A 21,325-nucleotide genomic window follows, 5' to 3' on the forward strand; every position below is an offset into this window, starting at 1 on the left:
GAATTCTGGGCCATGAATATTGCCTGACAATCAAGTCTCCCTCCAATCCTCTTTGGGCTCCATCGTCTATCTTTATAGTAAGGGTAGGCTGAATCTCAACTAGCCCCCTGGTGACCTGCCAGGGCTAACCTCAGACAAGATGGCTTCTCAAAAAAATTCTTACTCTGTGCCTGCTGCTGGTGTCCCCCATGCCAGGGAGACACGCAGTGGCAGTCTTGTTCTGACTCAGGTCCCGTCTGTGGACACTGCCTCCTGTAAGCTCTCAGCCCTCACCTGTATTATTGTCAGATTCCTGGTGAGACTGACGCTGGGCCAGCATCTTTTGCTTACAACCTCTTCTTCCTCTGCCCACACCTCAGCTCCGGTGAGCTCCTCTCTACCACGTCTGATCATGCCAATTTTCCTGGAGCTGACAGTGCCAGTGTTTGCCCGCATGCACTGGGTGCTCTTGTCTCGGGCCTGATACCCCCTTCAGTGTGCTTTCACCACTGACACCTGTCACTCTTGGAGAACTGCCCTTGGCCTCCTGGAAAAGCTTTGCTCTGGGAGGCGGGCCTGATTGGTTCAGGCAGTCAGTTCTCCAGAAGGCGACTCATTCTGGTGACACAGTCCCAAGAGGAAGGGTGAGTGTGCCAGCGCCTGATAGTGCTTCTGTCTCTTACCTGGAATCAGGAAGCACCTTCTCTTCTAGGCCCAGGAAGTTAAAGACAGCAAGAGGTCTGCCTGTGCTGGGCAGAGACAGCCCAGCAGAAAGCAGCAGCTATTGGTGGAAAGATGCTGAAAACAGAGACCAGGGTGTCCTGCTTGGAGAGAGACCCTGCCCCTAGCATGAGAAAAGGCAGGAGCAGTTCTGAAGGAAAGAGGGGGGCTGGAGCCCTTTTAGTACCTATACGTTTGATTTTTATTTTTTGAGACAGGATCTCACTGTGTAAGCCTGGCAGGCCTGGAACTCTACATAGAAAGACTGGCTTCAAAACTGAGATTCGCCCATCTCTGCCTCTTGAGTGCTAGGATTAAAAGTGTGTGCCATGCACCATGCCTGACCCTACTTTTAAATTTTTTATTTTTTTTTGAGACAGAACTTCATTGTGTAGCCCTAGCTATCCTTGAACTCACTCTGTAGACCAGACTGGCTGGAATTCAGGGATCTTCCTGGTTGTTTTCCCAGTGCTGGGATTAAAGGACCTGTTGTGTTTACACATGTGCATATGAATTTGGGTACACTCTCCATGTGTGGGTCAATCCTGGCTACTGGTGCTCACCTTCTACCTTGTTTAGGCAAGGTCTTTAGCTGTTCACCATTGTGAACACCAGGCTAGGCGGCGGAGAGCATCCAGGATTCTTCCACCTGGGTCTCCTATTCCATACAGGCATGCTGCCACTGCATCCAGTTTTAAACGGTTCTGGGATTTGAACTCTGGTCTTCATGCTTGCTCAGCAAGAGCTGTGTCTACTGAATCATCTCAGCCTGAGAAGCTACACATTTTTACATCGTTGACTCTTTCCTCAAATATCTACCACTTTGTTTTAACGCAGAATCAGAGCTCACAAACACACTGAAGGGGAGGTAAGACCTTTATTAGCTTCTGTTTATAAGGACTTTTCAGTACTGTAGGGACAGGGAAGACGAAGGCACAAAGAGTCTATTGGAGCCCCCAGAACTCACTAGGTGCCCGGCATCTGTCCTCTCTCCCAGGAGGACATGGGTGCGTGAGAGTACTACCTTGTTTCACTGAGACAGCCCCAACACCTGAGCCTCGGTGACAAGAGGACCTGGTTGGCTGGGACAGCAGGCCAGGAGCTTAGAATTTGCTGGTGTAAAGGGTGACAATCCACTTGGGCACACGGAGGAAGCCAGGCAGGTAGGAGGTCAGCCATCCCAGGCTGGAGACATGCGAGAGGATGTAGCTCAAAGAAAAATAGTCTTTGACAGGGCGGCCTGGGATCAACAGAAAGACAATTAGACCCCTATTTCCAGCTCCTGAGACACCACAGCACCAGGTGACAACTTGTGGGCAAGGGGTAATGGTCTGGTTCATCAGGTAAGGCTGGCCCAGAGTGACTGCTTACCATCTACATCCCGAAGGCCATAGCGCCGGGCAAGGTCACAGGATGGCAGCACCTTCCCGCTCAAGTCCAGGATATGGGGGTCTGTGGGCACACATACGCTTAGGAATGTGGGCGCTGGGAGGTGTGCACTGACAGAGTTTGGCTGAATGGGACAGGGCTCAGGCAAAGGCTCGGCCACGCCTCCCTGCAGCTAGTTCAAAGACCTCACACCTCAAACCAGGAATCCTGACAAGAGCATCCAATCACCTCCCAAACCAAAATAAGGAGCTGGCTGTCAGTGCCCTGTAGATGAACTTTGTCACCCCAATGTCGTCACCTGTTGCCAAGGCCACCACGCACTTGCCACTCATTTCTGTGGTTTCTGCCGATGAGAAATCTGATTTGGCCTAAAAAATGGGTTGAGAAGTTAGGGGTTAATTTCCAAGAGCACTGCCTGTGCCTTCTCCAGGACACAAACCTAAGCAGGATTTGCAAGGTCATGTCTTAAACGACACTGGAGCCACCTTTCCCATGTACACGTGAGCCCTGGACCCAGGACCGCTGCTCCTACTAATGGAAGGGTCAGATCTTTACAACTAGTGCTGGACCTTCTAGGGCAGATGATGGCAAGGCCAAGTATGCGGGCTTTGGCGTCAGACAGCCTTTCCTGTGGCGATGCATACTACGGAGCATGTTTCTTTCCTTCCTTCCTTCATTACTCATTGCCAGGAGCTGAGCCTGTGCCTAAGCAACCGCTCTACCACTGGGCTACATTTACACCAGCATCAGGTTTCTTAACGTCTATCTATAAAATGGAGTTACTATCTGCCTTACAAGATTTGAAGAAATAATGTGTGCACATGCTCACTCAGCCTGTGTCTGCCCTAGTAAGCACCTGATGAGTGGGGACATTTATTCTTTCTCTTTTTAGCCAGAGTCTCACTGTGTGGCTCTGGCTGGCCTAGAACTCTAGTCAGGCTGGCCAAAGATCCCTTTGCCTCTGCCTCCTGAGTGCTGGAATTATAGATAGCCTGCCACCATGGGGCATGCTTATACTTGGTACTGTCTGGAGAGACTGCCTTTTCTTTTCTTTTTTTTTTGTCTTTCTGAATCAGGGTTTCTCTGTAGCTTTGGAGCCTGCTGTGGAAGTGGAACTAACTCTGTAGTCAGGCTGGCCTTAAACTCACAGAGATCCGCCTGCCTCTACCTCCCGAGTTCTGGGATTAAAGGCATGCACTACCACTGCTTGGCCTGTGCCAACCTTCTTAAACACAGGATCCTCTGGTTCTTCCTGTTTTTCTATAAACTCCTTCACCAGTTCTGTTTGCACAAACCCTGGCCACAGAGAAACGTAGCTGACTCCATGACGCCGTAGCTCGTGAGCACAGTCAGCAGCCAACTTGTCACACTGTGGAGGGAGAGAAGGCAGAATGAGAACCTGGACACCTGCCTAACTCACCCTCCTTTTCTGCTCTCCCTCAGTCCACGAGGATATCCCCGGCCCCCATCATTCTTGAGAGCCCTGATGTTTCTGGTACTCCTCTTCCCACATCTGAAACCTACTCTGGCAGATGGAGGGAGGCCCAGGCAAAGCGACTATCAGTGGGTAGGGCAGAGAGAGAGGTGAAGGTCACCAGTCTTACTATTCTGATCAGTGGGGACCAGATCAACTATCAACCCTGTTGTCTGTTTCCCTGGCTCCTATGCACTGGTCCTTACCGCAGCTTTGCCCACACCATAAGGGACATTGAACATATGCTGCAGCCCCCCGGGGGAGGAGACAACCACGATGAGTCCTTTGCCAGCTGGTACCATCAGCCGTGCCCCATACACAGAACACAAGTAGTGGCCTCTAGAAGGGGGGCAGAGAAGAAGGAATGAATTGTGTGGATGCTGGTTCAGTTGCTTCCTGGGTCCTCAGTAGCTACTGTCAGCACCATAGGAGACTGTGTAGTAGCCGGTGAGGACCTGGGGAATTAGGAATAGGCCATTCCAAGGAGAAAACTGATACAATTAATGGCAGATGAGAAAGGGTGATCTACACATGACAAACATAATGGAAGGGGATCTTGCACTATAAACATAAAATAGTTCAGGGCGAATTAGGCCATGTATCTGGTCAGCTGGGTTAATGGGACAAACTATAATCTCAGCACTCTGAGGCAGGAGAAGGGGGAATTCAAGGACATCTTGGTTACACAGTGAATTTCATGCCAGCTTTGGGCAGATGAGACCTTGTTACAAAACAGCAACAACCAACACACAAAAACCAAACCAGCCAGCCAGTAAATGAGCAAATGACCCAAGCAGAAAGTTCTCAAGAGAAGAAATTCAAATTGCAAAATAAATATCAGAGAAATGTTAAATAACTACAGCCATTGGAGGACGTAAATTAAAACTGCTTTGTGATTCCATCTCATCCTAGGCAGAGTGGCTATCACCAAGAAAGTAATTCACGGGGCTGGAGAGATGGCTCAGCAGTTAAGAGCATTGCCTGCTCTTCCAAAGGTACTGAGTTCAATTTCCAGCAACCACATGGTGGCTCACAACCATCTGTAATGAGGTCTGGTGCCCTCTTCTGGCCGGGAGGCAGACATACAAACAGAATATTGTATTCATAATAAATAAATATTAAAAAAAAAGAAAATAATTCACAAGTGCTGGTGATGACGTAGGCAGAGAGGAACCCTTACACACTGCTGGTGATGACGTGGGCAGAGAGGAACCCTTACACACTGCTGGTGATGATGTGGGCAGAGAGCAACCCTTACACACTGCTGGTGATGACGTGGGCAGAGAGCAACCCTTACACACTGCTGGTGAGAATGTGACTGTGTGCTGTGTGCTGTGACTGTGGAAGCCAGTGTGGGGATTTCTCACAAAACTGTGGCCCAGCTATCCCACATGTGGGTAGGAGTCTAGGCCAACAAACCACAGAGATATTTGCATTTCTAGAGCTGACTTATTCACAATAGTCTGGAAATGGAACCAACACAGACATCCATCAACTAATGAGTGGATAAAAAATGTGGAACATATATGGAATTGAATTGTGTACAGCTGCAAAGAAAAATGAAACCATGACATTTGCAGGAAAATGGATACATGTGGAAAACATATTATTATTATTGTTACTAATTTTGAGACAGGGTCTCTCTGTATAGCACTGGAGGTCCTGATACTTATATATATATATATATATATGAGATTAGGGTAGCCTCAAACTCACAGATCCACCTGCCTCTGCCTCTGCCTCCCAAATGCGGGGATTAAAGGCGTGCGCCACCTCTTCAGGCACTGGAAGCCATCATATTAAGCAAAACAAGCAGACTCAGAAACAAAGATCCCATGTTATCTCTCATATTTGGGTTCTAGGTCTAAAATTACATGTGTGTATATATGAGTCCACACATGTGTACACATGTGTATTTATAGGTATAAGGAGGAGAAGAGGGAAGAAGAGGCCTGAGCAGGTGCAAAACAGAGAGGAAACAGAAACAGTAGGACTAACTGGGGAAGAGAGAACCGACTGGAGAGGCTGGGGAACGGAGAGGGCAGCGGGGATGAGAGGAATGAGGACCAAGCACAATATACATATGCCCGAGAGAAGACCTGACATGCACATATACACCCCACACTGTAGCACTATGAAAAGCCGTTATGTCCAGTTTAAAGCAAAAGAGTGAAGCCTTTGTGTCTGGCTTGGAGTGAAATGTTTCAGCCAAGCTTTGCTATGTTTGGGTTGATCAGTAGAGGCTGAGAAATTGTTTTGAGACTGTTTAAACCTTGAAGAGTTGTTTCTCTGGAGTCTGTACTTGGTGCTATGTAAGAGCTTGACCTCGTTCTGAACGGAGTACTGGCAGACTTGAAATTCTTACTTTTGATTATGGCTTGCCACAGTCAAAAGGGACTGAGATTTGTGTGGGCTGTCTGCTCTCATGGGCAGCAAGAACGAGATGACTTTGATAGTTGGAACCTTTCCCAGCTCCAATTAACCTTGTATATGTTTGAATAAAGTAAATGGAATAAGCTAGGTGGGTGTCATCCTTTTCCAAGAAGGCCGTACCCCTCTGTTCCTTTGGAAAATGAAGGCTTAGCATCTCGGTAAGCTTCTCTCTCTACTGAGGCACCTACGACCTAACATCAAACAATACTGTATTAACTAGTCCATCCATTTAGTCAATTTGAACCTTTTAACCATTTCTAAAACCATAGCCTACGGAATACGGGCAACACTGAGAGAATACTCCCTTGTGGGACTTGTACTTGGGTGGGCAAAGACAGAGGGAGGAGCAAGGCTGAGATCTTCTTTAAAAACTGAATTGGGTGGTGGTGGCCCATGCCTTTAATCTCAGCACTCGGGAGGGAGAGGCAGTCAGAGCACTTTGAGGTCAAGGCCGGACAGGTCTACAAAGTGAGTTTCGGGACAGCCAGAACTATTACACAGGGAAAACCTGTCTCTAAAAAACAAAACAAAACCAACCAACCAACCAACCAAACAAACAAACAAATAAACAAAGACCGTGGGTCTGGGGCAGCCTAAAGGGGAGGGACCTTGGTTCCGGGAGTGAAGCACACACCTGAGTCCAACATTGTTTATATCATCCCAGAGGGAGGCAGGTGCTTCCCAGAACGGCTTGTTGAGGGTGTTCAGGATTGCCTAGAAGAAGATAGGAAGACAGGGAAGGTGACTCTCGGCCATCTGAAGGCAGGAGGTGACAAAGGGCTGAATAGTGGGACAACAAATGGAGGTGAAGACTCAGGGTGGGTTTGGGGAGGTCTGGGGTGTCGAGTTGTTTCAGGTTCCCAGGATACCTGGACACCAGCATAGGCATTATTGACCAGCACATCTAGCCGTCCCTCCTGCTCCCGATCGACTTGCTCGAATAGGCTTTTCACTTCACTCTCCTGGCTTGAATCACACACCACCGGCACACACCGGCCCCCGAGGGACTGTGCCTGGAGAGGAACAGAGTATGAGTTCTGAGCAGTGTCTTTTCCCTAACTCAAGTTAGTTTAGGAACTGAGAAGGTAAACACACAGCACTCAGCCAACAGCTGGGAAAACGTGGTGTGCAATGGCTCCCCCTGGTGTCCGTTTTAGAAATTTTGCAGTAGGACCTCCTGCAAAAGAGCCAGGTAGATGGGACCTTATGCAGGACCTTGGTAAATCCTCTGCCACTCCAGGGTAAGAGACAAGGTATGACACCCACTCTCAGAAACAAGTAACTATTTTTTTTTCCTTTCCAACGCTCATGCCCCTCTTTTTACCACTCCCTTGGAATTCTTACCCAGCCTTAGCTCTTTCTCTCACTCAGCCAATGCTCTGACTTGGTAACTGAAAAATCAAAGCTATCAGGCATAAACTATTGCTACTTCCTGTTCTACCTAGCCTTCCAAAAGTGTGCCCCCACCAACTTTAGAGGCCGAAGAGCACCTGCTCTCCAAAGCAAGCTCAGCATCCTGACCTACCACTTCTTTGCTCAAACTGCAGCAAGTCTTAATGCTCCTTTGACCTCCAGTTTTTTTTTCCTTAAATCCTCATAATCCTCATAATCCAGTCAGTATGAATTAGCTAAAGCACATGCATTTAAAAAAATTTTCTAACTGGATCACCAATCAAACAATGAAAGCCTAGAAGTTTTTTTCGATGGGGTCTTACTACACAGCTCAAGCTGGCCTTAAACTCCCAGTCCTCACACAACCTCTCCAGTGCTGGGTGCTATAGACATGTTCAACATACTGGCTGTGCATGCATGTGTGCGTGTGTGCGCGTGCGTGTGTGTGCGCGTGTGTGTGAGACAGGGCCTCACTGTGTAGCTCTGGCTGGTTTGGAATTCACTATGAAGACCTTGAACTCATAGAGAGACTTCTGCCTCTGGCTCCTGAGTGCTGGGATTAAAGGTGCATTAATCCCAAACCCTTTGCAGGGGTGGTTTTCATCTCTGAGTTTGAGGGGTACTCTGGTCGACACAGCAAGTTCCAGGTAAGCCTGTCTAAAGACCTAACTACCTTTAATTTAGATGCCCCTCCAGTGCCCCTAGAGCAAACATTCTGTGCACATGTACATTGAAATGACTGTTTTCTAAATCTGACTTCCTGTTAGACTCCTATCTTGTAATAGTAAAAATTGTGTTTGGGGGGTTGGAGAGGTGGCTCAGCCGATAAGAGCACTGGCTGCTCTTCCAGAGGTCTTGAGTTCAATTCCCAGAACCCACATGGTGACTCACAACCATCTATAAAGGGATCTGATGCCCTCTTCTGGCCTGCAGGCATGCATACAGACAGAGCACTCATAAATAAGATAAATAAATAAATAAATAAAATTAAAAAAATTGTGTTTGATCACTTGGTAACTCTGGTTACAAAGTTATCAAGTTATCTGGTTATCACTTGGTCACTTGAGTATTGTTTTTATTGAAATCCAGTTAAGAAGTAAACTCTCATGGGGGGGTGGGGTGGCACTGGCCTTAAATCCTAGAATTCAGGAGGCAGAGGTAAGTGGATCTCTGTGAGTTCGAGGCCAGCTTGGATCTACGCAGTGAGTTCTAGGGTAGCCAGTGCTATTGGCATAAAAATTCAACTCTATATTGTTTACTGTATGTACTCTGTAAATATTAGTAATTTTTTCGGGAGATATCATGATCAAGTAAGTGATGAGTAATAATCACAATGAGAAATTCAGGTGGTCACTCACCTCCTGGGCAGTAGCTTTAAGGGTGTCCAGATGGCGCCCGGTGATGTACACTGTGGCCCCTGCTTTGCAGAGCTGTAAGGCAATGCCACGGCCAATACCCCTGGAGGCACCAGTTACCACACACACTTGGCCCTTCATAGGCGCTACCATGTCTCACGTCAAACGGGGATATCTGTGGAGTTAAGAGTCGCTTTGAAGAATCCTGTAGATTGTCTGCAGAGACAGGTCTTTGCTAAGCTTGCAGTATTTTGAGGGGAGAGAAATTTCACAGGTGGATAGCTGAGGGCAGGTCCCAGGCCAGGCTGTTGTCTTCACCCAGGCACAGGGCTGGGTGGAGCCTCTCCGGGGCTACACGTACGCGACCCTCAGAGTGGGGCTAACTTGGTGGGGAATCTGGCGAGTCTGTCCAATAAGTTATGTCCATGAAGAGTCCTGGGCCCTCCCTCTGGAGTTCTGGCTACCGGTGCAGTTCCACAGGGAACCGCGAAGCCCTGACCCGTAAGTGGACAGAGCCTGTGAGCCTTACCTGCCGCAGACGCTGCCTCTGGGGTTCTGTCTGTCTAGTTCGCTCGAGAACTTTTATCGTCCCAGGGGGCGGAGGGGGACGTGTAGTTCGAGAACCTTGATTCTGGTCACGTCAGGGTGAGAGTGCGTGCCTGGGGCAGAAATCGGTGCGGGTGCGGATGAGCTAGAACTAGGCGAAGCGAGTGGAGCCCGGGAGATCGCGGGTCGGGCCCAGCGAGAGGAATCCGCAAAAGCAAACCCGCACCCTATAGACACGCCCACCTTGCTCGCCCGTGTCGTCGCAGAACGATGACGTCTCCGCGCGTCAGCAGTGCGACGCTGGCGGCTGTGGGAGCTGCTGCCCGGAAGCGTGGAGGAGGCGAGGTCCCGGAGCACGCATGGGGCTGGGTCCGCGCTCTGCTCACAAGGCGCGACGCCAGTTCCCGGGTGCCAGCCGACGGGGGCGCGGGGCCCCGAGTTCCGGGCGTCCCCCTCCGGGCCGCGATGGGTGTCCGCGGCCGCCGGGGGCGGCCGCGCGTGGGGAGCAGGCCCCAGAAGCTCTCCCGCACCTGAGTCCCGATGCGCTCGGGTATTTCCGACGGGCGCTGTCAGCGCTGAAAGAGGCTCCCGACGCCGCGGAAGAACGAGGTAGGAGCAGCTACGCCGTGAAGTAACTGTAAAACCCACGCAGAGAACTTTCAGAGGGATTCCCGGGGAGTTCTTGCCTAAGTGGTGGTTAAGCCTTATCCTTCTCTCCGTCTCTCTAACGGTCTGTTTCCTCGTGTTTTCAGACTTGATGGTGCGCAATATTTTGAAGGAAGTGGAGGCTCAGGCTCTAGCCTTGGCCACGAACAGGACTGGTAGCGAAATGCTGCAGGAACTTTTGGGGTTCAGTCCTTTGAAACCTCTCTGTCGAGTGTGGGCTGCTCTGCGCCCCAAGTTGCGCTTCGTGGCTTGTCATCGGTGTGGAGTCCACGTTTTGCAAAGTGCTTTGCTGCAGCTGCCTCGGTTGCTAAGGAGTCCTGCAGAAGCGGAGGAGGAGGAGGAGGAAGAGGACGGGAAGCATGGTCCCCTGCAGTCCCTGGAGGAGCTAGTCCTGGGACTAGCCGCTGAAGTGTCTGACGATTTTCTTTTCTTCTGTGGAGACACGCATGGAAGCTTCGTGGTCAGAACCCTGCTGCAAGTGTTAGGAGGTACTCTCCTGGAGTCTGAGAGGACCAGGTCTCGTGCTTCCCAGTCATCTGGTAAGTAGTATTTTACGAAAAGGAAGTGGGCCTGGTGAGCAGGAGAGTTTCGGGAGTTCAGAAGCCAGTAAACAGAAGAGTTAATCTTCAAGGTGGAGTTTGGCCGTGAAGAATTAGCGGAACAGTGGGGCAGAGCCTAGAAGGCCAAAGAACAGTGTGTCTAGACAGACGAAAGGGTGTGCCTATACTTAGAGAGCAGCTACTCGCATAGGGACAGGGCGAGGAGATAATTCACTTAAAGCAATGGATTTCACATTTTTATTTCCACAACTCTCAGTAAGAAATTTATTTTTTTTTAATTTTTAAAATATGTATGTGCGCGTGTACACACTAAATTATGTGCCTTCTGCACATACATGTGCTTCTGGAGGGGAGAAGACAACTTGGGGAAGTCGGTTGTCCTTCCACCATTCAGGTTCTTCAGGTTCTGTATATTGAACTCAGGTTGTCAGGCTTAGCCGCAGTCTCCCTTACCACAACCTTCCTGGCCCTTTATTTTGAGACAGAGTCTCCCGTATAACCTAGGCTGGTTTTTGACTTGGGAATGTAGCAGAGTCTGGCCTTCAACGCTTGTTTCTCCTGCTTGCTTCTGCCTTTCTGAGTGCTGGGGTTACAGACCTGTGCTTCCATGCCTGCCTATTTGCTGTTCGGTTTTGATTTTTTTGTTGTTGTTGTTTTGTTTTTTTCCCTTTGGACAAGGTCTGGAACTCACTGCTTCAGCCTCTCAAATACTGGAATCAGGGATGCATACCTTTACACTGCCTAGGAGATTGACTTTTAACATTTATTTATTTATTTATTTTTTCTTTTTTGAAATAGGGTTTCCCTGTGTTTCCCTGGCTGTCCTGGAACTCTTTTTGCCAACCAGGCTGGCCTCAATCTCACAGAGGTCCCTTTGCCGTTGTCTCCTGAGTGCTTGGGTTAGAGGCATGGGTCACCACTGCCCGACTCCAGGAACTAGCTCTTGTAGACCAGGGTGGCCTTGAACTCACAGAGATCCGCCTGCCACTGCCTCCCAAGTGCTGGGCTTAAAGGCATGCACCACCATGGCCTGGCTTCCCTGATGTGTTTTTAGTCTCTCTCTGTGTGTGTGTGTGTTGAATTCAAACAAAAGTTCAGGAAAAGATACCTTTTCTGTTTTTCTGATATTTTCTTTCCTTTTAAATTTTATTCTCTATTTTATTAAAAATATGCTGACTGAGACCACTAACTTTGTCTCACGGTACAGTCATAGGATATGACCTACATTTTAGGATTCTGGAAAATAAGGTTAGAGTATAAATGAGGTCTGAATTTGGATTACTTTAAATACCTGACTGAGAAATATGATCCCTAGACCATAGGGAAGGAAGTTGAAGATCCTTAGAAAAATTAAAACAATTTTTTACTCATCCACAAGAGACATTGAGTTGTGTTGTATTACCTCTGTCCTGCATCTCTAAGTTGAGCCATTATTATTCTGTGGAGTTCTTCCTATTTATAATTTCACTATTGTTCATGCTCTTGATCTTTCTCTAGAAACACAAAGGACCTCAGCTCGGGAATGTAAGCGCACTGATTTTGAGATTCCTAAAACCTTCTTGAATCACCTTCAGGACCTGAGCGCCTGCTTTCTGAAGGACATTGCAGGTAAAAAGATGTATTAGTTAATTTACAAGTTGCTGAGACAAATACCTGACCAAAATAGCTTAAGGAAGAGGTTTGACTCCCAGCCAAAGGGTCTAGTCCATTGTTATCATGGCTGTAGCTAGCTGTACTGTAGCCACAGTGAGGAAGCAGAGGTAGATAAATTCTTTGCTTAGCTGTGTTTTCTTTTTTATTCGGTCTAGGACCCCAGCCACAGCTAGTGCTACCCACATATTGGGCGGTTGTTGTCCCACTCTCTGCCCCCTCCCACCCCTCCAATTAACCTACTCTAGAAACTCACAGACATGGCCAGAGGTTGGTTTTTTGTTTTTTTTTTTTTTGGTTTTTCGAGACAGGGTTTCTCTGTAGCTTTGGTGCCTGTCCTGGAACTAGCTCTTGTAGACCAGGCTGACCTCGAACTCCCGAGATCCGCCTGCCTCTGCCTCCCAGTGCTGGGATTAAAGGTGTGCCCTACCACTGCCTGGCCAGAGGTTAGTTTTGTAATGATTCTAAATCCCATCAAGTGATCAGTCAGGGTTAACCATCATAGAAGGAAAGTAGGAAGAGACTGTAATCTTCTCTGAGGATTTCCCCCAGGCAGGACCCTCACTGCAGGTCATTCCTCTTTAATGCCTGTCTGGTTCAATGCTAGAAGGCATTCTGTATGGACATTTTTATGTATATAGCCCTCCTTGTTACTTGTGTTTTGTGAATTGTATGGGTAATCTGGGCTTGGGACAAGCTATTATTTCTGCCTCCTCCTACAGTGTTTATCACCGGCAAGATCTCCAGCTTTTGTCTTCAAGTGGCCTTACAGATCTTACACCATAAATTACCTCAGCATTGTGCTCATCTCTGTGATGCTATAATTGATTACCTGAGTTCTCGTAATTCTTCAGCAGATGGCAGGTATGATTGGTTGTCAGGAGTAACCGCAGCTGGGGAGATGAATGGAGTTAGTGGAGCTGTGCGAATAAAGTTTAGACTCTTTGATCTTCTTAACAATAGTTACTGCTGGGCAGTGGTGCATGACTTTAATCCCAGCACCCGGGAGGCACAGACTCACTGTGTAATCCTGCTGGCCTCAAAGTCAGAGAGATCCTCCTCCCTCTGCTTCCCAGGTACTGGTATTAAAAACTTACATTCCCCATGCCTGACTTAGTTTTATTTTAAGATATACTTTTATTTTGGCCAGGCGGTGGTGGCACACACCTTTCATCCCAGCACTTGGGAGGCAGAGGCAGGCGGATCTCTGATTCGAGGCCAGTCTGGTCTACAGAGTGAGTTCCAGGACAGGCTCCAAAGCTACACAGAGATTTCTTTTTATTTTATATTTATGAAGTTGTGCCTATATATGTATATATGTGTACCACATGCGTGCAGTGCCCTTGGAGACTGGAAAAGTATGTCTGAGCTTCTTGAACTGGAGTTGTAGATAGTTAGAAGCTGCCTTGTGGGTGCTGGGAACTGAACTTCTTGGGTCCTCTGCAAGAGCAGAACGTGCTCTTAACCACTGAGCCCCAGTCTGTTCTTCGTCTATGTGTGACAAGGTCTCTATGTAGTGCCAGCTCACCTGGATTCCAGTTTATAGACCAGGCTGGCCTTGAGCTCACCTGCTTCTGCCTCTTGAATGCTGAGATTAAAGCGGTCCACTACCAAACCAACTTTTTTTTAAAATTATTTATTTGTATTTCATTTGTCTGAGTGTTTTGCCTGTGTATATGTATGTACACCACATTTGTGCAGGGGCCAGTGGAGGGCAGAAGAGGGCCCCTGGACCCAGGCTCACTGCAGGCACAGTAGTAGTCTTAACTAACAGCCATTGCTCCAGCCCCGTCTCACTCTTCTTCCCGCTAGCCCTCTACTCCTGTTTCTCCGGGATCAGACGAGCTCCAGACTCTTGGAGCAGGTGCTGCTGGTATTAGAACCAGCGAGGCTCCAGCGCCTCTTTGAGGATCACTTCCAGGGTCAGCTGCATTCCTTGGCTGCGCATCCCATTGCTAACTTCCCCTTGCAGCGCCTACTGAATGCAATCACTTCACCTGAGCTGGTGAGTTGGAAATGCGACCTGGTCTCTTTCTGCTGTTCTTAATCATTGGGCCTTATTTACTTATTATTTATTTGTTTATTTACTTGTTTGTTTGGGATAGGGTTTCTCTGTATGTAGCCCTGGCTGCCCTAGAACTCACTCTGTAGATCAGGCTGGCCTTAAACTCACAGAGCTCTGCCTGTCTCTGTCTCCCGAGTGTGGGAATTAAAGGCGTGCATCACTTTGGGGCCTTACTTTATTGTGTGCTTGTCTCTGTGCCTCTCTAACAATTTACTGCCCATTGTCCATGGGAAGTTATTGGAGAGTTTTCCAAAAATTAGGATCATGGTACCCTTCTCCTTGAGATTTGTTTTAGCTTCTCAGGTCTGACCGCCTGTCCTCTTAGTTCTAGTTTGCAGCTAGAAGTTCTGTGGCTGCTTGTCTTTAAATCCTCAGGGGGCACTGAAGCCATTGCTGTAGCTTCCCCTTTTCCCTGTTGCTCCCCACAGGAAGGAGGGTAGGGGTGTCCTGCGGTCCCTTAGGTTGACACATGGAGTAGAAGGCAGGTTTAATTTTAGACTTGCCTGCCCTTGGTTCTCCCTGACTTGTACAGAAGGGATATTTAGATTCTTCCCTCTAGGGTGACTCCTCTTCTGAGTCTTACACAGCACAGTGTAAATTCTGATGTTGGCGATGGTTTATCTGTCTTATCTAGCTTTTTTTTTTTAAGTAGGAAGATTTTTCTGATTAACTTTTTCGTTAACCATCATTGACTGACAACGATTCTTCAATCCATGTTTCCTCTCAGCTGTCACTTGTGTTTGAGGAGCTGAGTCCTGCCTTGGAAGCTGTGTTGGCCCAGGGCCACCCAGGGGTAGTTGTGGCTCTGGTGGAAGCCTGCCGCAGGGTTGGGACTCACCAAGCCCAGGTCTTGCAGCTGTTATTGGAGGTGAGTGGGTACTACGTGTGAGCCATCCATGCCGGTCCTCGATGTAATTCTGCTACTTAGGATTTGTCTGATTTGCATGTGAGAGGTTTAATGTGGAGGAACTTATAGATACAGAGACAGGTGAGTCCAAGAACAGCCCTGAAATGAAATTGTTCCTCCAGAAGTTAGAGAACTCTGAGAGATAAATGTGGGTTCAATCCCTACAAGTGCAGACACAACAATCCCTACAAGTGGGAGACAGAACAAGGCAAATGAGATTTTGCCCTCACAGAGCGTCCTTTGCTGTTGAGTTAGGCCTCTCCTGTCCAGAGCATCATTGTGTTAGGGATGGGACGGTTCTTAAGCATCATTGTGCTTTGTCTTGCTATCCAGGCATTCCACTGTGCAGAGCCCTCATCCCGGCAAGTAGCCTGTGCACCTCTCTTTGCCTCTCTGTTGGCTTATGAGGTTTACTATGAACTGACGGAGGAGGAGGGGGCAGTGCCTGCAGAGCATCAGGTAAGGTAGGGAAGGGGCCAAGCCAGTGACTATTTGGGGGCCAGGCGTCTTAGTGTTTGAGGTGTTGAGATTTCTAACCTTTTTGGAGAGAAGGCAACAGTGCTCTCGGGATGAGTTCATCCATCTGGTCTGATCACTGCCTCCTAATTCCGTCTTATTGTACTCCCAGGAAGAAATTGCCTCAGCCAGAGCTCTGAGGGAAGTGACCGTACTTGGGTCTCTGCTGCTCCAGCATTTGTTGTATTTCTCCAACCCTGGACTTGTACTTCGGAGTCTGAGCGCCTTGACAGGACCACAGCTCCTGGCTCTGGCCCAAAGCCCTGCTGGTTCTCATGTATTCGATGCCATCCTGACTAGCCCCTCTGTGACGCAGAAGCAGCGTCGCCGTGTGCTGAAGACCCTAAAGGTTAGACTTCTGCGCCAGTCCCTGCATTATTGCTTTAGAGAAAATGCGCTTCCTTCAGGACGACCTGAGAGCCGGAGGCAGGGTACATATATAGTTCCTGTGCTGTTTTAACTGTGCCTCTCGAGTCTTCTGGAGTTAGTCCCCCACTCCCAAAACACATTTGTGTCCTTCCCTTGAGGGACTTTACCCTGCTTGTCTCAATGCAGGGGCAGTATGTGGCTCTTGCCTGTAGCCGCCATGGCAGCCGAGTATTAGATGCCATCTGGAGTGGAGCAGCTTTAGGGGCCCGGAAGGAAATCGCTGCAGAACTGGGTGAGTTCCACTGCCACTGGGTGATGTCTCCAAACTGACTTCTCCTGCGCCTGGTAGCTGATGTCAGGAGGATGGGCTGGCTCTGAGTCTTGCTCTGCTTTTTCTTTCTTTTTGCAGACTCTGCACTTTACCCCTCCCCCTTTATCTGGCTTTTAATGGGTGAGGTGTTTTGTAGCTAGAGTTTTCTTTGGGCCACCAGTTCACAAATAATGGCACAGAGACTAATTATGGAGAGCTTGGCCTTAGCTTAGGCTTGTTTGTAACTAGTGCTTGTAACTTAAATTAACCCATTTTTATGAATCTTCGTACTGCAGGAGAGCAGAACCAGCAGTTGATTCAAGATGCTTTTGGCCACCATGTGGCCCGGAATGTGGCCCTGACTACCTTCTTGAAGCGGCGAGCGACTTGGGAACAGGAGCAGAGTGCTGTGGCCAAGAGGAGACAGGCATTGAACTCTATACTTGGAGACTGAGGCCTCAAGGCCTGGGGATAGGTGTTGATGGGAGGGTGAGGGGACATAACTGTCCTTCCTGCTCTAAATCGGAGAAGATGTAGTAACACACACAAACCTGTAAACCTACACTACTCAGAAGGTTGAAACGAGAACATAAAGACTTCACTGGGATTAAAGGTATGCCAACAAGACTGAAAAACAAAAACAACAACAACAAAAAAAACCCCAAGCCAAGAATTCAATGCTAGCCTGGTCTGTGGTAGCCAGATCCTGTTCATCCTTTTGTTTGTCTCTGTCCATCTGTCCGTCCCCCCCCCCCCCCCCCCCCCCCCCCCCCCCCCCCCCCCCCCCCCCCCCCGCTCCAGGCATACTGATAAACATTTTTGTATTTTTTTGGGAATATTTTATTTTTTAGGGGAACAGTATCTCAAGGCAAAGCTGGGGACAGTGGTCATTGGTATGTAGATCTTTGGGATAGGATCAGTAAGAACCTAGGTGTAGCAGCAATTATGGTGGGTCAGGATGCCAGGGGACAGGGTTGTGTGTCTGCGGGGTAAGTAGAAGACAGGAGATGTAGGTCAGGGTCAGCATCCTTCGGGAAATGTGCAGGCTGGAGGACCAAGGCAATGTGCTGACTGCTTCTGATACGATGGTGCCTTATAGCTCTCGGGTGTCTCGTGGAACCAGTCTTGGCACAGGCTCAAAGCATTTTTCATTATTAATGGAGGTGACTCTGCTTGTGCCACTGCCACCGCTCAGCCCCCTCCACCACGTGGCGAAGGGTAGATGAGATGCCTAGCAGGATATGGCCCAGGCCTTGCAGCAGGGAGGAAGTCCAACGGAGGAGCTCCCTGAAGGGCAGGGTGAGAGGAAACCACGTGATTAGGGAAAGCTAAGAGGAGGCCTTGAGTCTGTAAGCTTGGGGTGGGGGTACAGGGTGGGTACAAGAGATGGAACTTGAAGGACTACCCATCTGTAGGGTTGTATGACGTGTTCTCTGACCTGAGGACTTTTTTGGGCCCAACTCCTTGAAAATCACAGCTCATGGAGTAGAGCCCGTAGAATGTAGCTTTGACATTGAGGCTGCCGAAGAGGTCTCGAGGATTTTCCTTGTAGACATCAAAGGTGATGCGGGCAATGTCTTTGCTGTGTTTGGGCTTCTCCCGTCCTAGGCCGTGTAACAACATCCCACTCTGTGGGACACAGAGGTCCATTACTGAAGTGGGGCCTCCTTCGTACCCTGACATCTAGTTCTGTCAGTGCCAGGTCAGACCCCTTTTGCCTCCCCAGTATTGTCCCAACGCCCCCAGTGCCTCTGCCCCCAGATAGGCTAGGGAAGAAGATGGGGAGAACCAGAAAGGATTGATGGCCTAAGCAGCCCACGATGGGCCTCTCACCCTGGGGCTCCAGCTCTGTCCCTGCTCTAGCACCATCAAGCACGTGTCATCTTCGAGCAGCTGGAAGAATTCCTCACTTTCCACGGCGGTCCCGTCCTCCTCTAGCACCAGGGTTAGCACTCCACTGAGCAGCAGGGTCTCCAGTACCTGTTGGTGACAAAGGACAGGTCTTATTGCATGCTCCCCCCCCCCTCCCCATTTAGATGGCCATCGGTCAGGCACTGGTATCTACTCTGCTTCCTGGTTTGCCATCTTCCATGTGTTGTTTTTTGAGACCGAGTATTTGTGTAGTTCAGCCTGCTCCCAAACTCAGCAAGCAATTCTGTTAGCTTTCTGGGTCCTGGGATTGTAGACATGAATACTCCATCTCATTCTTTGTAAACATGGTGATTCTTTTTGTTTGGGTTTTTTGCCTCTCACCAGAGGTAGACCTTTTTTTTTCATTTTGCTCCTGTTCATCTACTCTTGCTCCCTTCTAAGCCACTCCCACTCGTGTTAATTGACAATTAGTCATAGTCAGGTGTGGTAAAACACGTACAGTCCTAGCTGCTTAGGGGGCAGAGGCAGAGGGACCACTGGAGCCCAGAAGTTTAAGACCAGACTTTAACAGTTTTGGACTCTGACTCCAAATATGAATAAAGTAAAAACAAAACAAAATCTAAACAGGTAAAACCTATGTTCTCTTATCTCCAGTGTCCTCCCATGTCTTCCTGTTTTCATAACTATTTTCAGTGTTAGCACTGTTTAACCATTCTGAGGGCTCACTGTGTGCCAAGTGAGAACTTGGGAGTGTTGAAAGAAATGTCAGGGTTGAATTAGGTTAGGAATAATAGCGGTGGGAAATAAAAGGACTTCAGCTGACAGGTAACCAGGAAGGGCAAGGCTACGACCGGCTCCTGTGAGGCCCTCTTGAGGGACATACAGGCGCTGTTACCCTTTGACTCATTCTAATGCATCTGATTGCAGCAGACTCGGTTCTAAGGACAGCTTCTGAGTAACCCACCTATCCTAGGGACCAGACTACCCCAGACCACCCTGTCGAGAAGGAGCTGGACAGCTTCAGCTGCATCTTAGTGGTGCATCTTGATAGGACTCTGGTTAAACATCCTTGAAGCTGCCCTGAGGTTGTTGCCCTACATCAGGAATGAAGGCCCCAGGGTTTCCACCAGGATGTGGAATTCACAAAGGGTCTGAATCTCTTTTTCGAGGCAGGGTTTCTCTGTATCTTTGGCTCTCCTGGAGCTTCCTCTAGACCAGGCTAGGCTAGCCTCAAACTCACAGAGATCTGCCTGTCTCTGCCGTCAAGTGCTGGGATTAAGTGTGTCTCCACCGCCCGGCAGGTCTGAGTCTTCTAAAGACAACCTCATACCACTCAGCTTGTGGATTGACACACCTTCCTTAAACAAGCCATTTTTATATATTTTTTAGATAGTGTGTGAGGGTGAGTGGGTATTGTGCATTTGAGTGTGTAGAGATCAGAAGGAGCCATTGACTCTGGAGCTGGAGTTACACTGGTTGTGAGCCACCAGCTGGGGACTGGGAACTCACCCCTGGTCCTCTGCAAAAGCATCACATGCTCTTAACTACTGAGCCATCTCCCCAGTTCTGCACCCCTCTCCCCTTTGTGGGGATTACAGGAGAAAATTCTCCAAAAGGAAAGTCCACTCCACCATGATTGGGGAAAGAAAGTCTCCTAACCTCAAGAGTACTACCCAGCACAACTCAGTCCGTAGGCTGCTCCCTCGGTGGGCAGCCCACTCCAGTCTCTGGGGTAGTCTAACTAGCCTTACTAACTAGATTGGGGTTTGCTAAATAAAGACCTGCTCAAATTGTCTCGACTGAATTTGTTCCTTCAAGGTTAGAGCCAAGAGGCATCCCCTCCCCAATATCTGCTAAAATAGCTATAAGGACCTTTTCATTTATTCCTATCAGTAACCCTCAAAGCTGGTTTATTTTTCTCTTGAGAAGATGAAGAAACTGAAGGCTTGCGGAATGATTTAGAAGTGAATGGTTTGCCTAGTATGTACAAGGACCTCAATTTGATGCCCACCATTGAAAACATTTTCAGGTTAGGTTTTGTGGCATGTGTCTGTAATTTCAGTATTTGGAAACCTGAAGCAGGAGGAATAAGGGCAAGGTCAGCCTGGGCTAAAAAGTAAAAGCCTGTTTCAAAAGAAAGGCAAACGTTCACAAAACAGGTTTTGATGGATTGAACGACTTTCCAAAGGTTGACTGCTAGGAAGTAGCAAAATCAGAATTTGAAGCTGGCTTTTCATAAAAATCAAGGGTCAGGAGCTTAAATGGGCGGCAGAGCCCTTACCTAGAGCTCTAATTCCCAGCATCACAAGAAAACATGCAAATCAGAATTACTTCTGAGCCCATTTGTCCGGCCCTTATTTGACTGTTCCCTGACTGCCAAAGAAAGCTCACTACTCAGAAAATAGGTAATTTACCCAAATGCAACATGGGTCACCGGGCCTAGTGTTTCTCAGCCACCTGGGGGTGGTAACTTCGTAACCTGCACACTTTCTGCTCCGCCATCCTACTATTTTTGAGTCCCTTGGCTTCTCTACTCCGGGAGCCTGACCGCTTACCTTATCTAGCAGTTCCTCGCGGGTGGCCGCTGTCAGACCTTTCCGGACTCTCCGCTTGTGATCGCAGACACGGAAGGGTCGTTGAGGTGGAGCTGAGTTCCAGACCCTACGGCCAAGCTCAGAGCCCATAGTGGATACCGACCTGGTGGTTGGGAAGAAAACACCGGAAGGGGCAAGGGGGCGGATTTGGTAAATTTAGTGATAATGATGGGGGTGGGGTGGCTAAGAGGGTCTAGGTTTACAGAGCCAAAGGAGAGACTATGGAGAGAGAACAAGAGTAGTTTACAAGTTGGATAAATCTGTAGAGGCAGGGAAGTGAGTCTTCTAGGAACGAATGTTAGCCTTGTCTGCCCGTATCTCCAGCACTGGAGTATAAAGGAAAGGGTTAGAAATCACCTCAGCAGTCCATTGGGGTTCAAGGCTGAGAGGTACTCCATGGTAAGGCTCCTGTGGCTTTGGGGCTGTGCGCTTCTCTGTTGTTCCGAGGCTGACGTCTTGTTTCTGAATAAAGCTGAGATCTTAGCCCTGGTGAAGTAAGAGATGTGTCAAGCCTGGACTCTGTCCCCC

At 48.7% G+C, this 21,325-nt stretch overlaps 3 protein-coding genes across 3 annotated transcripts; 1 reads left to right on the top strand and 2 right to left on the bottom strand.

Annotated features, from left to right (window-relative positions):
• Positions 1–1,557: 1,557 nt before the first annotated feature.
• On the bottom strand, positions 1,558–9,521 carry Dhrs1 (dehydrogenase/reductase 1). Its single transcript, XM_050126072.1, has 9 exons — positions 9,272–9,521; positions 8,746–8,917; positions 6,865–7,008; positions 6,630–6,709; positions 3,769–3,901; positions 3,311–3,457; positions 2,387–2,456; positions 2,071–2,151; positions 1,558–1,939 (listed from the first exon to the last, which is right to left on the bottom strand). The coding sequence occupies exons 2-9, from the start codon at positions 8,893–8,895 to the stop codon at positions 1,803–1,805; spliced, it is 942 nt and encodes a 313-aa protein (XP_049982029.1). The 5' UTR covers positions 8,896–8,917; positions 9,272–9,521; the 3' UTR covers positions 1,558–1,802.
• Positions 9,522–9,626: 105 nt separating this feature from the next.
• On the top strand, positions 9,627–17,160 carry Nop9 (NOP9 nucleolar protein). Its single transcript, XM_050126065.1, has 10 exons — positions 9,627–9,897; positions 10,041–10,493; positions 12,012–12,122; positions 12,887–13,028; positions 13,977–14,169; positions 14,957–15,097; positions 15,470–15,595; positions 15,765–16,001; positions 16,208–16,313; positions 16,628–17,160. Exons 1-10 carry the CDS (start codon positions 9,648–9,650, stop codon positions 16,783–16,785), a joined length of 1,917 nt encoding a protein of 638 aa, XP_049982022.1. The 5' UTR covers positions 9,627–9,647; the 3' UTR covers positions 16,786–17,160.
• Positions 17,148–21,320, bottom strand: Cideb (cell death inducing DFFA like effector b). Its single transcript, XM_050126073.1, has 5 exons — positions 21,155–21,320; positions 20,759–20,900; positions 18,165–18,311; positions 17,770–17,960; positions 17,148–17,618 (listed from the first exon to the last, which is right to left on the bottom strand). Exons 1-5 carry the CDS (start codon positions 21,193–21,195, stop codon positions 17,486–17,488), a joined length of 654 nt encoding a protein of 217 aa, XP_049982030.1. The 5' UTR covers positions 21,196–21,320; the 3' UTR covers positions 17,148–17,485.
• Between the last annotated feature and the right edge of the window lie 5 nt (positions 21,321–21,325).

Source organism: Alexandromys fortis, unplaced genomic scaffold, assembly GCF_014885135.2.
Source record: "Alexandromys fortis isolate MF-2015 unplaced genomic scaffold, M_Fortis_MF-2015_v1.1 scaffold_258, whole genome shotgun sequence".
Lineage (NCBI taxonomy): Eukaryota > Metazoa > Chordata > Mammalia > Rodentia > Cricetidae > Alexandromys > Alexandromys fortis.

What these genes read in the sequence shown, in the direction of transcription:
- Dhrs1 (XM_050126072.1), bottom strand. Translation starts at nt 8,895, where the DNA reads ATGGTAGCGCCTATGAAGGGCCAAGTGTGTGTGGTAACTGGTGCCTCC. An exon ending in CGTGGTGGCCTTGGCAACAG is followed by an intron (nt 2,152 to 2,386) that starts GTGACGACATTG and finishes GTGTGCCCACAG; the next exon opens with ACCCCCATATCCTGGACTTG. An exon ending in TGGCCTTCGGGATGTAGATG is followed by an intron (nt 1,940 to 2,070) that starts GTAAGCAGTCAC and finishes TGTTGATCCCAG; the next exon opens with GCCGCCCTGTCAAAGACTAT.
- Nop9 (XM_050126065.1), top strand. Translation starts at nt 9,648, where the DNA reads ATGGGGCTGGGTCCGCGCTCTGCTCACAAGGCGCGACGCCAGTTCCCG. An exon ending in TCTTGCAGCTGTTATTGGAG is followed by an intron (nt 15,098 to 15,469) that starts GTGAGTGGGTAC and finishes CTTGCTATCCAG; the next exon opens with GCATTCCACTGTGCAGAGCC. An exon ending in GGAAATCGCTGCAGAACTGG is followed by an intron (nt 16,314 to 16,627) that starts GTGAGTTCCACT and finishes TTCGTACTGCAG; the next exon opens with GAGAGCAGAACCAGCAGTTG.
- Cideb (XM_050126073.1), bottom strand. Translation starts at nt 21,195, where the DNA reads ATGGAGTACCTCTCAGCCTTGAACCCCAATGGACTGCTGAG. An exon ending in AACCCCAATGGACTGCTGAG is followed by an intron (nt 20,901 to 21,154) that starts GTGATTTCTAAC and finishes CCCAACCACCAG; the next exon opens with GTCGGTATCCACTATGGGCT. An exon ending in GGGCCCAAAAAAGTCCTCAG is followed by an intron (nt 17,619 to 17,769) that starts GTCAGAGAACAC and finishes CCTGCCCTTCAG; the next exon opens with GGAGCTCCTCCGTTGGACTT.